Here is a 13,612-nt window from a genome sequence, read left to right on the forward strand (position 1 = left end):
TGATTTATGGACCAAGTTTTCAGACACCATTCCAGGGGGCGCTGTCGAGCCCCTGTGCCACGCCCGGGTACCAGCTTCAGTCCGGCCCTGATGGCCGCAGGTTCTGACGTGTGTGCAAAATTTCAAGAGTTTTTGAGCATGTTAAGGGCCCCAAAAGTGCCCGAAAGGTTGACAAAATAATAATAATAATAATAAAATATAGCTGCGAGCAGCGATTACGGGCCCAAGCCGGTGGCACCGCAACCCCGGTGCCTTTAGTTACCTAAAGGCACCGGGGTGGCAGCGCCGCCGGCTTTGGCCCTTCATCGCTGCTCGCAGCTATATATATATATATATATATATATATATATATAAAAAGACAAAAAATATTACTTGTCTTACCTTATTCTGATTTTATGATAGGCCTACACTTATAGCCTTTGTACTTCACTTGTGTTCCAATATAATCTTCTTGCAAAAATGTGCTTGGAAACATCACAGTGGGCGGTGTTTACCATGAATCATATAAATTGTACTACTGACTATTTAAACAGAGCAGTGTAATTTTTATATGTTAGGTTGACTATTTTATTATTATATTTTATTAAAGCTATAATGAACAGGCTGTGATGTCAAGATTGCAATGTTGGAATATGTGTGTGTGTGCATGTGTGTGTGTGTGTGTGTGTGTGTGTGTGTGTGTGTGTGTGTCTGTGTGTGTGTGTGTGTGTGTGTGTGTGTGTGTGTGTGTCTGTGTGTGTGTGTGTGTGTGTGTGTGTGTGTGTGTGTGTGTGTGTGTGTGTGTGTGTGTGTGTGTGTGTGTTGGTATATGTGGTTTACATGGACAACACGCCAGACATTTCACCTGGGCTCCACGGACCTAAGGGTAATACGGGGACTATGCCAAGGTCCTCGTAAATCAAAGAGTGTAACTGCATTTGTTAGTGTCTGAACAACATATATTCTCTTTTTCTTTGAAAGTCCTCATTTACCACTTGACCTGATTTTGAGTGTATCCCAGTGTATAGAACAGCGACCCCACAGCTGGGTTTTATATTGCAGTTTCATACACATTTCTGATACACACGGTGCATTTTGGCGGGCCGTCTTGTGATTGGCTGGTTTGCGCATGTGGGCGGTAACAAACGGAAGTCGACGGGAAGCTCCGCCCACAGCACATGGCCCAGCTGTCGCTAATTAAATACCTAATGGACCACACCTCGGAAGTGTCAGCTCGACGTCGTTGGATTTACTGGATTAAATACATACAGGTAATAATTATATTTATAAATATAGTTGCATTTTTGCATTAAGTGTTTCTTATTTGCAAGAAATTGTAACTTGTAACTTACAATTACTGTAAAATGCTATATATTTACCACAATGTTAGCTGAGCTAGCTTGAGTGGCTATCAACATATCCTGCTCATTAAGCCTCAGGCTAAAGAGGTGGAGGACAGCAGGTAGAGATGAGGACAGAAGTAACATTGCCAGCAAGTCAAATTTGGTAGTTTTGTTTTTAAAATGAAAGCTAGCTAGGTTAAGTTGAGCTTGTGGCTACCGCATGGCTTAATGAGCAAGGCGTAGCTAGTTAAAGCCTTAACTTTTATTACAGACATTGTGTTTGTTTTATAGAATTAAATACTTTCTTAGTAGCCCACATTATTTTTTTTAAATATGAAGTTGCAGTGACACAGGAAGGCTGTTATATCATTAATATGAGTACTTTCAGGCCATTAAATAAATGTAATGTGTTTATGATGTTCTGTTAGTGTACTAAACCTGTAAGATAAATTAATTGGTACCTAGTAACCAACCACAATGATCAATATACAAAACATGAGGGGCAACAGACCTGACAAGTATCTTGTGCAGTGTGTAGAGTGTTATATATATATATATATATATATAAGTTAAAAACAGTGTTTTTATCTTCTTGACTTCATTTAACTAACTTTGTGAAATTGTTAGTTCTCATATAAGAAATGCTTTAACCATAGAACATTTCACATACCAAAATACTGTACATTTTCCATCTAGCTTCAGGTGGAACATGATTTTTATAGCTTTTGTTAGCACCACCTAACCACACCATAGATGATACTGACCATTACAGAATGTTAGAACAAAAACAATGAAGTCATCAAATGCTGTGTTCATCAGAGTGTAGTTTTCATAATCCACAGTCTACTATAAATATATATATAATGTATATTATTATTATTATTATTATTATTATTATTATATATTTTTTCCTTTTTACAGGGCCTTGATGATGAAATGGCCCCAAAGATGTGTGGCACCACAAATCCCCCTTCCACAACTGAAGAGGTATGTCCTCACAAAAGATAGATTTTTATTAATATCTTGCACTTGATTGTTAATATCAAAGACGTTGTCAGTGAGTTTTAAAGCAAGGTTTTCCTCCGTCTTTCTGTCAACAGTAGAATGGTTTATTTTTTTACTCAGACGTCAAATGTCCTCTCTAGTATCACGCTCCCAGGACTTTCTCTTTATTGTCCTTTGTCTCTGTTTCATCTTCTACAGCTGACCACTGAGAGCAAGTGCACCCATACAGCCGCCAGCCACCCGAATCAGACTAGTCCAGAGCTCAGCCCACTCACCAAGGTTGGAGAGGTAAATTAAATCTCATGTACAACTTATTTGTGGCAAAATGTTAAATCTGCCAACCTATTTCAATGTGTGTGTGTGTGTGTGTGTGTGTGTGTGTGTGTGTGTGGTCGCCTGAGCAGAACATGCTTTATGTGGACAGTCGCCTGAGCAGAACATGCTTTATGTGGACAGTCGCCTGAGCAGAACATGCTTTATGTGGACAGTCGCCTGAGTAGAACATGCTTTATGTGGACAATGGAATGGAAGGACATTTGTCTAAATGTGCCTTTTCAAGCTTCAGTCAGTATAATATCTGAGTGTATGTGTATCAAACACTGAACCCCACCCAAACATGACTTGGGAGGTCCATGCAGTTTAGAGGGTTCCATCCCCAGAGGCATCACTTTGGTTTTTAAGAACACTTGGACTGCCTGCATTGGATCTTTATGTTGGTTTAATGTGAATGCTAAGTCGTTTGGTTACATGTAATGGAAAGGCACCCATTCAACAGCACTGACGAAAATTCATGACAAGATGTCATTTAAAAGAATCATAGCAAATCTAAGAACTATAAAAGGACTAACCCCTCACTCCATGTAAAAGCTTAGTCAATTATTCTAGAATTGCAATCATTCTATGAAGTTGGCTGACAATAGATAAACAACAAAGTAATCAAATGCTGTATTCATCAGAGTGTAGTTTTCATAGTCTACAGACTGTAGTCATGTGGCCTGTTCAGTGTCTAAAGAACCGTTTCAGAGACTACATGTTTTCCACAAAACACTCACTGAAATACAGCCATGATATCTTTTCACTGAATGCTACACAGGGAACATCTTGTCTTGAAGATATTTATTATAATTTATCTTTTTTTGTTGTTTTTTCCTTTTTACAGGGCCTTGATGATGAAATGGCCCCAAAGATGTGTGGCACCACAAATCCCCCATCCACAACTGATGACACTGAAGAGGTATGTCCTCACAAAAGATAGATTTTTATTAATATCTTGCTCTTGATTGTTAATATCAAAGACGTTGTCAGTGAGTTTTAAAGCAAGGTTTTCCTCCGTCTTTCTGTCAACAGTAGAATGGTTTATTTTTTTACTCAGACGTCAAATGTCCTCTCTAGTATCACGCTCCCAGGACTTTCTCTTTATTGTCCTTTGTCTCTGTTTCATCTTCTACAGCTGACCACTGAGAGCAAGTGCACCCATACAGCCGCCAGCCACCCGAATCAGACTAGTCCAGAGCTCAGCCCATGCACCAAGGTTGGAGAGGTAAATTAAATCTCATGTACAACTTATTTGTGGCAAAATGTTAAATCTGCCAACCTATTTCAATGTGTGTGTGTGTGTATGTGTGTGTGTAGTCGCCTGAGTAGAACATGCTTTACGTGGACAATCGCCTGAGTAGAACATGCTTTATGTGGACAGTCGCCTGAGTAGAACGTGCTTTATGTGGACAATGGAATGGAAGGACATTTGTATAAATGTGCCTTTTCAAGCTTCAGTCAGTATAATATCTGAGTGTATGTGTATCAAACACTGAACCCCACCCAAACATGACTTGGGAGGTCCATGCAGTTTAGAGGGTCCCGTCCCCAGAGGCATCACTTTGGTTTTTAAGAACACTTGGACTGCCTGCATTGGATCTTTATGTTGGTTTAATGTGAATGCTAAGTCGTTTGGTTACATGTAATGGAAAGGCACCCTATTAGTTATACTGGGCTAGAAGAAGTCAGCTCCTGACACTGAGGCTAACCACAAATTCCCCATCTACAATTTAAAAATATGAAGAAGGTATATCTTCATATAGGATATGCTTTAAATAAGCTGCATTCAAACATTCAAAGGAAAAAAACAAAAACTCAGATAATATCTACAAGGGCTAATTTCTGTACAAACCTTCAATTTCAATCTCATCCAGTGACTTCCCCTGGATGCTGCAAAGGTTTCCTTTCTCCATTTGACAAAAGCAGTTTGGAAATCTTAGCAAGTTGTGTTGTGGGAACTGGTAATCTGTAGAAGTCGCGGTGAACATGAATGTGTTCATCAGAGTGTAGTTTTCATAGTCTGTGGTCTACAATATTTTGTTTATTTGTTTTTTTCCTTTTTACAGGGCCTTGATCATGAAATGGCCCCAAAGATGTGTGGTACCACAAATCCCCCTCCCACAACTGATGACACTGAAGAGGTATGTCCTCACAAAAGATAGATTTTTATTAATATCTTGCACTTGATTGTTAATATCAAAGACGTTGTCATTGAGTTTTAAAGCAAGGTTTTCCTCCGTCTTTCTGTCAACAGTAGAATGGTTTATTTTTTTACTCAGACGTCAAATGTCCTCTCTAGTATCACGCTCCCAGGACTTTCTCTTTATTGTCCTTTGTCTCTGTTTCATCTTCTACAGCTGACCACTGAGAGCAAGTGCACCCATACAGCCGCCAGCCACCCGAATCAGACTAGTCCAGAGCTCAGCCCACTCACTGAGCGGTAAGGTTGGAGAGGTAAATTAAATCTCATGTACAACTTATTTGTGGCAAAATGTTAAATCTGCCAACCTATTTCAATGTGTGTGTGTGTGTATGTGTGTGTGTAGTCGCCTGAGTAGAACATGCTTTACGTGGACAATCGCCTGAGTAGAACATGCTTTATGTGGACAGTCGCCTGAGTAGAACGTGCTTTATGTGGACAATGGAATGGAAGGACATTTGTATAAATGTGCCTTTTCAAGCTTCAGTCAGTATAATATCTGAGTGTATGTGTATCAAACACTGAACCCCACCCAAACATGACTTGGGAGGTCCATGCAGTTTAGAGGGTCCCGTCCCCAGAGGCATCGCTTTGGTTTTTAAGAACACTTGGACTGCCTGCATTGGATCTTTATGTTGGTTTAATGTGAATGCTAAGTCGTTTGGTTACATGTAATGGAAAGGCACCCTATTAGTTATACTGGGCTAGAAGAAGTCAGCTCCTGACACTGAGGCTAACCACAAATTCCCCATCTACAATTTAAAAATATGAAGAAGGTATATCTTCATATAGGAAATGCTTTAAATAAGCTGCATATAAATAAGATGCGCTATAAATAACAAAATACAATGCAATAAAAGGGTAATCATATGTATCAGGTAAATTAAATGTCACATTGGTATTGGATTTAAAATTAGATATCGACATGTTAATATGAAATATCTTTCTGTCCAAACTATGTGGCGTAAATATGAAATATCTTTGTCCAAACTAAGTGGCATAAGTAAACACTACAATAAAAATTTTTGCCAACAGTGTCAAAAACACCGCCTTGTGTGCGCAACAGTATCCTCCTTGGACAAGTGTGTTCGTTGTGTGGGACCCGTATCTTCCTTCAAGTGGCTTGGCTATCGATGCACAGGTTAGATATTTACTGAATTAGTATAGAGTGTGTTGTGCTCTAACCACTTAAATAGACCTGCAGTGTTAACATTATTTTACTCAAATGTGTTCCAGTTTGTTCAGGGGTCTGGCATAAATCCTGCCTCAAGCAAATTAAAAGAGATGACTTTAACAGCACAGCACAGGTGAGTATCTACTAAGTGAGTGTTGAACTTGAACTGTCTATAAGATTCAATCACCATGTAAAATAATTTGCTTTCTCACCAATTCAGGCGCAGCAGTCTCCTAAGGCTTCTGATGATGAACTGCTGTCAGTTCAGGACAAAGTTCCACATCCAGCATTGGACCAAATATCATCTGATGATGCTGAGGACATGTCTGACAAGGAATACATACCTGATTCGGAGTCAGAATATTCTTTGTCATTACTTGCTAGTAAAGGAAACCTTCCAGGGGAAGTCACTGGATGAGATTGAAATTGAAGGTTTGTACAGAAATTAGCCCTTGTAGATATTATCTGAGTTTTTGTTTTTTTAGATAAACATCTAGACTTGGCGTAGTTAGCATCCCTTTCCAAGAAAAAAAAATCACCTTTCATGTCCAAGTATGAGTCGAGGACTACTATTCAGAAATATAAACTTAAGTCTACAGTATGGCTGGACAGTAATTCAAAATTATGTTTGTGTAGGTGCAGTCAAATTACTTTAAATATTAACCTAATATCATATTGTGTAATCATTTATCTTATGTGCTCATGGACCACATTAAACATAAACGCAGGTATAATAGCTCAAAACTACTCAAGTAAAAATAGTTACTTTGCAAAAAGTACAAAACCAAGTACTATCTTTTCCTTATTTGATGTGGCTATTTCAACCACAGATTTTTATGTCCAGCTATTTATGAGAGTTTTACCAGAGCTGTAAACTATTTGAGTAAATGTAATTAGCAACTGTACTTGAGTATATTTTTGGCTACTTTGTAGTTGTACTGAGTATCAAAGATATTAGCTAATTTTACTCTACTTGACTACATTTTTGAAGAAGTAAATGTACTTTTTACTCCAATACATTTGTGATGAGTAATGCAATTACAAATTACATTTTGCATGGCACCTAACTTTTCTTTATGGCAAAAACAAACTGCTGCAGAAAGTGATATTTCCATCTAAGTGGCATTGACTGAACTATATCTTGTGCGTTTTGCCCTTACTCACCCAAACTTTTCAACAAGTCTACTTTACGCGAATGCGAGTGCATTAGTAGGTGCTAAATCGCAGACGTTTGATTTAGATCAGGACTGCAGCCAGTGATGAGTCCAAAACCAGCACATCCAGTGCAGTTAGACTTTGACTATTTAATTTTACTTAACAATTTTTTTTATCCACATTATTGACAAGGCCTTTTTGAAGGATATTGGTTTACGTGTGGCCTTTTTGTGCACTTGAGCTTAACTGAGACTTGAGAGTTTGTAAACGCTTAAATAGATAGTTCACCCAAAAATGAAAATTGTCATCATTTACTCACCCTCAAGTTGTTCCAAACTTGTCTTTGTTCTGCTGTACTAGTCAATGGCTGGCAAAATCTACTTGGTTACAAAATATCTATCTTTGTGTACAGCAGAACAAAGAAATGTATACAGGTTTGGAACAACTTGAGGTTGACTACATGAAGACAGAATTTTCATTTTTGGGTGAACAATCCCTTTAAGAGGCTGTTGTGTCGACCCTGATTTATTAGACTATTGAGGTGTTCAGTTTTATTTAGATTTTAGAAAATAAACATGACTTCTCATTTTACAAATCAATTGTTTCTTATTTTCACCTGCCTGTCTCAGGTGTCAAGGACTAGTGCATCTTTGAGCCTAGATTTAGTATAAGTAATACTAAAGTATTGTTAATCACTTTTACTCGTATTGGTATTGGTGACTTGTAATCGAGTAATTTATGCTGCAAGGTATCTGTCTTTTTACTCAAGTATGGTTTTCAAGTACTCTTTCCACCTCTGAGTTTTACTAATGCCATTTTCCAGATGAGATTGCGTTAAGTGATGCTGAAGACAGTGGGAGTGAATCTGATGACAGCAACACAGATCTCACCGCATCAGAGCTTGGAACTGTGGAGCCTATGGATATTGACTCTACAACCACAGAGCAAGACCATGACATGGGAGACTTTGGTATGTTAACTCAATTCATAGTCTCTGCTGATAAAATGTATTTTTTCCTGTGACAAAAGTAACTTGTTAAATTATGTTTTCAACAGGATCAGTGTCATTTGTGTTGTCCACAGTAAGTGAGTGTACCTCCCTCTGAAGGTAAGATTCAGATTCAAGAGGTTTATTGTCTATGCACAGAAGAAACACACTGGTTTATACCCTACAATGAAATTCTTACTTTGCCCAACTCCCTTAAAGGGATACTTCACCATTTTTTCATATTAAACCATTATTCCCTTAACTAAGATGAGTTGATGCATACCTCTCTCGTCTCAGTGCGTGCACTTAATCGCTCTGGCGCGCGGCGACAGTTTGATAGCACTTAGCTTAGCCCAGTTCATTCATTAGGGACCAAACAGAGATGAAGCTAGAAGCGACCAAACACCTCCACATCCTAACCCTAACCCTTACAGTTACACGACCAAGTATGGTGACACAAAATAAAACGTGGCGCTTTTCTAAGCGGGTAAAAAGGATAACTATAATGTATGGCGGAATAGCACTTCGACTCGCGCAGTAAAAAGTCACGTTGGTTCTACTGACAGAAGTGAGAGGGAGAGGATTTTTCAAGTGTGACTTTTTACTGCGCCGAGTCGAAGTGCTATTGAGTCCCAAGTGCTATTCCGCCATACATTATAGGTATCCTTTTTACCCGCTTAGAAAAGCGCCACGTTTTATTTTGTCACCATACTTGGTTGTGTAACTACTCGACTTACTGTATTTAAATAGGGAAAACGTGGAGGTGTTTGGTCGCTTCTAGCTTCATCTCTGTTTGGTCCCTAATGAATGAACTGGGCTAAGCTAAGTGCTATCAAAGTGCTGCCGCGCGCCAGAGCGATTAAGTGCACGCACTGAGACGAGAGAGGTATGTATCAACTCGTCTTAGTTAAGGGAATAACAGTTTAATATGAAAAAACAGTGAAGTATCCCTTTAACAGAAGGATTATTATGCACGTCTTTGTGATGTTTTCAACTATCAAAATGCAAGAGTAATCTTAAAGAAAGAGATATGAATAAATAGCCCTAAATTTAACTGTACTGCATTTGTACAAGACATCTTGTCTGCAAGGGAGCATATACACTTACTTTATTATCAGGAAATGTATACTGAATTTGAGATAAAAGTAAAGTTACCTCCTTCTCTTCACATGTTCTCTTGATTGCCCATGAGTACGTTCTATTAATTCTCTTTTTGGCAAGTTGGTTAAAAGACTAAAAATAAATTGGTCTGGATGACTGAGACACAACATGCCACAAAATCTGGAAGATTAAGAGGTTAAAAGTAGTATTAAGCTGATTGTTACGTACAGTTTCAATTTCAAGACTAAACTTTCAGACCAAGTTCCAACACTATTTAGCTAACCTTATGAAATCAGATTTAAACTGAGAATCAGACCTTAAACCCCATAGTCTTGGTTTCATTTAAAATACAGTGTGTTGAAGTACAATGCCAAAATTACTTAAGACATGTTACTAATTGTAGTATTACTTACTGTTAATTTAGTTACGAATTAATTCAAATAGCAAAAGGTTTGGCCACATAAATAGATGAACAGCAAAGACATTCTAAAAATACACTCCATATTGTCCACACTCTAATGTGGGTTAATAAAGTTGGTGAAATCACATCGAGTGAGACACCAACTGATACCCAGAGTGAATTAAGAAAAGTAAACTGCAATTTCTTGTCAACTGTGGCATTAACTGAACTCATGTTTTGATGGCTTCAACTGGACAACACATTTTGTTTGTGATTTATATTCTTTTTTTGTTTGCCTATCTTCCAGGGAATTATGCTGATGAGGAACATGGATCCAGATGAGTGGCGAAGAAAGTGTGGTCTAAGGCTGAGGTCGCCGCAGTAATGCGACACTTCAAAGGTCATGTAAGCATGGGAAAACTGGCCACCTAAACTGAACGCAGTCACTGCAAACTGGTGGAAGACCCCGTGTTGGCACAAAGAACAGTGCAAAATATAAGGGACTTTGTACGAAATAGAGGAATAGCTGCACAGAGGCAGTCAGAAAAAAAAAGATTTAAATACACTGACAATTGTGGTGGTGTTTCTATGTTTGTGTTAAAGGAACACGCCAACCTTTTGGGACTTTAGCTTATTCACCGTATCCCCCAGAGTTAGATAAGTCCACACACACCCTTCTCATCTCCGCGCGGCCTGTAACTCTGTCTGACGCACCCACCGCTAGCCTAGCTTAGCACAAACGCTGGAGGTAAACGGCTCCAGCTAGCATACTGCTCCCAATAAGTGACAGAATAACGCCAACATTCTCCTATTTACATGTTGTGATTTGTATAGTCACTGTGTGTACGAATAACAAGGTCACATGATACACAGCCGTCTTCTAACCGTATACACACTGGGAACTATATTCTCATAGATTTTACTATATAGAAGGCGAAGCACTGCTGGCTGGAGTGATTAGCGCAACCCTCTGAGCGAACTCTCTGCTCCTCACCACGGGCTTCTCAGGTCCTGCGAGCAAATCCCTCCGCCCAAGTAGCAGTGCTTCGTCTTCTGAGAATATAGTTCCCAGTATGTATACGGTTAGAAGATGTCCATGTCTCATGTGACCTTGTTATTTGTACATGCTGTGACTATACAAATCACAACATGTCAATAGGAAAATGTTGGCGTTATTTTGTCACTTATTGGGAGCAGTATGCTAGCTGGAGCCGTTTACCTCCAGTCTTTGTGCTAAGCTAGGCTAGCGGTGGGTGCGTCAGACAGAGTTACGGCACACACCGAGATGAGAAGGGTGTGTGTGGACTTATCTAACTCTGGGGGATACGGCGAATAAGCTTAAGACCCAAAAGTCCAAAGTCACAAAAGCAAACTGTTAAACAGTTTTTAGTTTTTTTTATATTTTATTTATTTTTTGTTATGAGCAACCATGGGTATTTTGAAGTTGGGTAAGAATAACTTATTTGATTAAATAAACTTAACTTAATTTAATTTAATTAATCAATCAACAATTCTATTGATCAGCATTACCAAACGTGGACGTTTTACACTAGAAACAAACATTGATGTATTATTTTAATTGAATACTGTGAAGCTGCTTTGATACAATCTGTAATGTGAAAAGTGCTATATAAATAAAGTTGACTTGACTTTTTTCCTCAATTCTCATTGTCATGGCACTGGTGTTGTGTGACAATCTATTGTTTAGCTCTTACAGGCTGTTATCTGGCTGTTAGTCAGTGTCACCAACTAACAATGGTGATGTTAGAGTTGTGCAATGAAATAATAATTCAAGTCCCATTAATGCTTGGTGGTGTCAGGTTAATGTGTATTTATGTTAGTGTATTTATGTTAATGAGCAAGTGACGTCATTGTCCCTTTAAAGTCCCAATAATGTTTGTTTTGGTCCTTATAAGTCACATATTCTTCAAAAAGAGAAATGTCTCTATAAACCACAATAGGTTTAGGGTGGTGTGTATCACGCTCTGAAGGGTGTATCTGAAGTCTAAAGTGTCCTGAATTTTTTTCAATTTTTTTTGAGTGTTTTAATCGAATTCTCATAGCTCTAGGACCTCAGGAAAGGGTAGTCCATCTAAACCACCACCGGGCCTGTTTGGAGAAAAAGTCTGGCTAATCCACATAAACCAGTATGTGTGTGTGTGTGTGTGTGTGTGTGTATGTGAGAGGAGTGGGTAAAAATTCAGAGGCCGATTTTGCAAAGAAATCCACATTCAAAATATCTGACTTCCTGATGGCCGGAGCTAATGAATGTAAATTAGAAAGTTGTCCGGCATGATGAGAACAATATACAAACTAATTTTTTTTTACTGTATTTAAAACTAACCTCCCCACTTTTGTCAAAAGCATGTTGAAAGTGACACACTTCCTGCTGCCAGTTGGTGGCGCTATAACTTTGACTCACAATAGTTACATCCATCTGATCGGCCTCTTACCACGAACACACTGCTGAAGTTTCATTTAAGATCAGTTAATGTATGCAGAAGTTATAACACTTCGTGTCTCTCTTTTCTCGCCATAAATTTGTTTCCTCGCCACGGCCAAACCGTTCGAGATATCAAAAATCCGTCCGCAATTTAGCATCCTCAATGTCTTGACTTCATGCACACCGAGTTTGGTGGGAATGGGATGAATTCTCTAGGAGGAGTACTTCACATTCCACAGCAAACGTTTTCCAAACAACCTATAATAGCCGACTTCCTGTTGGGCTGGCGTGAAACTTGACAGAGGGAAAGTTGTTCGGCCCGATGAGATCTATATGTGTACCGAGTTTCATATTAATTCATGCAAGCGTGTTTGATATATGGACCAAGTTTTCAGACCCCGTTCAAGGGGGCGCTGTTGAGCCCCCCTGCCACGCCCGTTTCTGAAACTTTTCACATGTCTACTGGCTAATAAGTGTTATGTGTCTGTCGAGTTTCATCCAATTTCAAGCATGCTAAGAGTCTCAAACGTATCCGAAAAGAATATTAAAGTTTGATGCGTTGCCACGGCAACAGTATCTAAGATATCAATAATCCTTTCACAGGTCTACATCTGCCGTGTGTTTACATTATACACATAAAGTTTTAAGCAAATCGGGTAAAAATAAGGGGGTGATTTCAAAGCATTTTGAAAGTCACACACTTCCTGCTGCCAGTTGGTGGCGCTATAACATTGACTCACAATAGTCACGTCCATGTGATCGGACTCTTACAACAAACACACTGCTGAAGTTTCAGCAAGATCAGTTAATGTATGCTGAAGTTATAACACACTTCCTGTGTCCCTTATTCGCCATAAATTCATTTCCTCGCCACGGCCAAACCGTTCGAGATATCAAAAATCCGTCCGCAATTTAGCGTCCTCAATGTCTTGACTTCATGCACACCGAGTTTTGTGGCAATAGGTAGAATTGCCTAGGAGGAGTATTTCAAATTCCACAGCATGCGTTTCCAAACAACCCATAATAGCCGACTTCCTGTTTGGCTGGTGTAAAACTTAGAGCACGAACGTTGTTCGGCCCGATGAGATCTATATGTGTACCGAGTTTCATACTAATTCATGCAAGCGTGTTTGATATATGAACCAAGTTTTCGGACACCATTCCAGGGGGCGCTGTCGAGCCCCCCTGCCATGCCCGGGTACCAGCTTCAGCCCGGCCCTGATGGCCGCGGGTTCTGACCCGTGTGCAAAGTTTCAAGAGTTTTCGAGCATGTTAAGGGCCCCAAAAGTGCCCGAAAGGTTGACAAAAAAATAATAATAATAAATAATCCTACCGAAAACAATAGGGCCTTCGCCCTTTCAGGGCTTGGGCCCTAATAATCCTACCGGAAACAATAGGGCCTTCGCCCTTTCAGGGCTTGGGCCCTAATAATCCTAACGAAAACAATAGGGCCTTCGCCCTTTCAGGGCTTGGGCCCTAATAAATAATCCTACCGGAAACAATAGGGCC

The 13,612-nt window shown here is 39.3% G+C and overlaps 2 protein-coding genes and 1 pseudogene across 5 annotated transcripts in view; 2 read left to right on the forward strand and 1 right to left on the reverse strand.

Moving 5' to 3' along the window:
• LOC311077822 (complement C3-like) overlaps positions 1-13,612 on the reverse strand; it is a 515,769-nt pseudogene that overhangs the window by 205,247 nt on the left and 296,910 nt on the right. The window lies entirely within an intron of this gene.
• The window catches only part of LOC311077816 (complement C3-like), a 277,870-nt gene that overhangs the window by 139,725 nt on the left and 124,533 nt on the right, over positions 1-13,612 (forward strand). The gene's annotated exons all lie outside the window — the stretch shown is intronic.
• On the forward strand, positions 660-10,318 carry LOC311077841 (uncharacterized protein). Its single transcript, XM_084106483.1, has 12 exons — positions 660-1,250; positions 2,244-2,309; positions 2,526-2,615; positions 3,487-3,561; positions 3,778-3,867; positions 4,709-4,783; positions 5,000-5,082; positions 5,878-5,983; positions 6,079-6,149; positions 6,237-6,448; positions 7,995-8,141; positions 9,968-10,318. The coding sequence occupies exons 1-12, from the start codon at positions 1,158-1,160 to the stop codon at positions 10,000-10,002; spliced, it is 1,143 nt and encodes a 380-aa protein (XP_083962609.1). The 5' UTR covers positions 660-1,157; the 3' UTR covers positions 10,003-10,318.

The sequence above is a fragment of the Abramis brama genome (genome assembly GCF_963993115.1).
Source record: "Abramis brama genome assembly, chromosome: 2".
Lineage (NCBI taxonomy): Eukaryota > Metazoa > Chordata > Actinopteri > Cypriniformes > Leuciscidae > Abramis > Abramis brama.

Excerpts from the sequence above, each read along its gene's own strand:
- LOC311077841 (XM_084106483.1), top strand. The coding sequence starts at position 1,158 with ATGGCCCAGCTGTCGCTAATTAAATACCTAATGGACCACACCTCGGAA. Across the intron at positions 3,868-4,708 it reads CATGCACCAAGGTTGGAGAG|GGCCTTGATCATGAAATGGC; the intron begins GTAAATTAAATC and ends TCCTTTTTACAG. Across the intron at positions 6,150-6,236 it reads ACTTTAACAGCACAGCACAG|GCGCAGCAGTCTCCTAAGGC; the intron begins GTGAGTATCTAC and ends TCACCAATTCAG.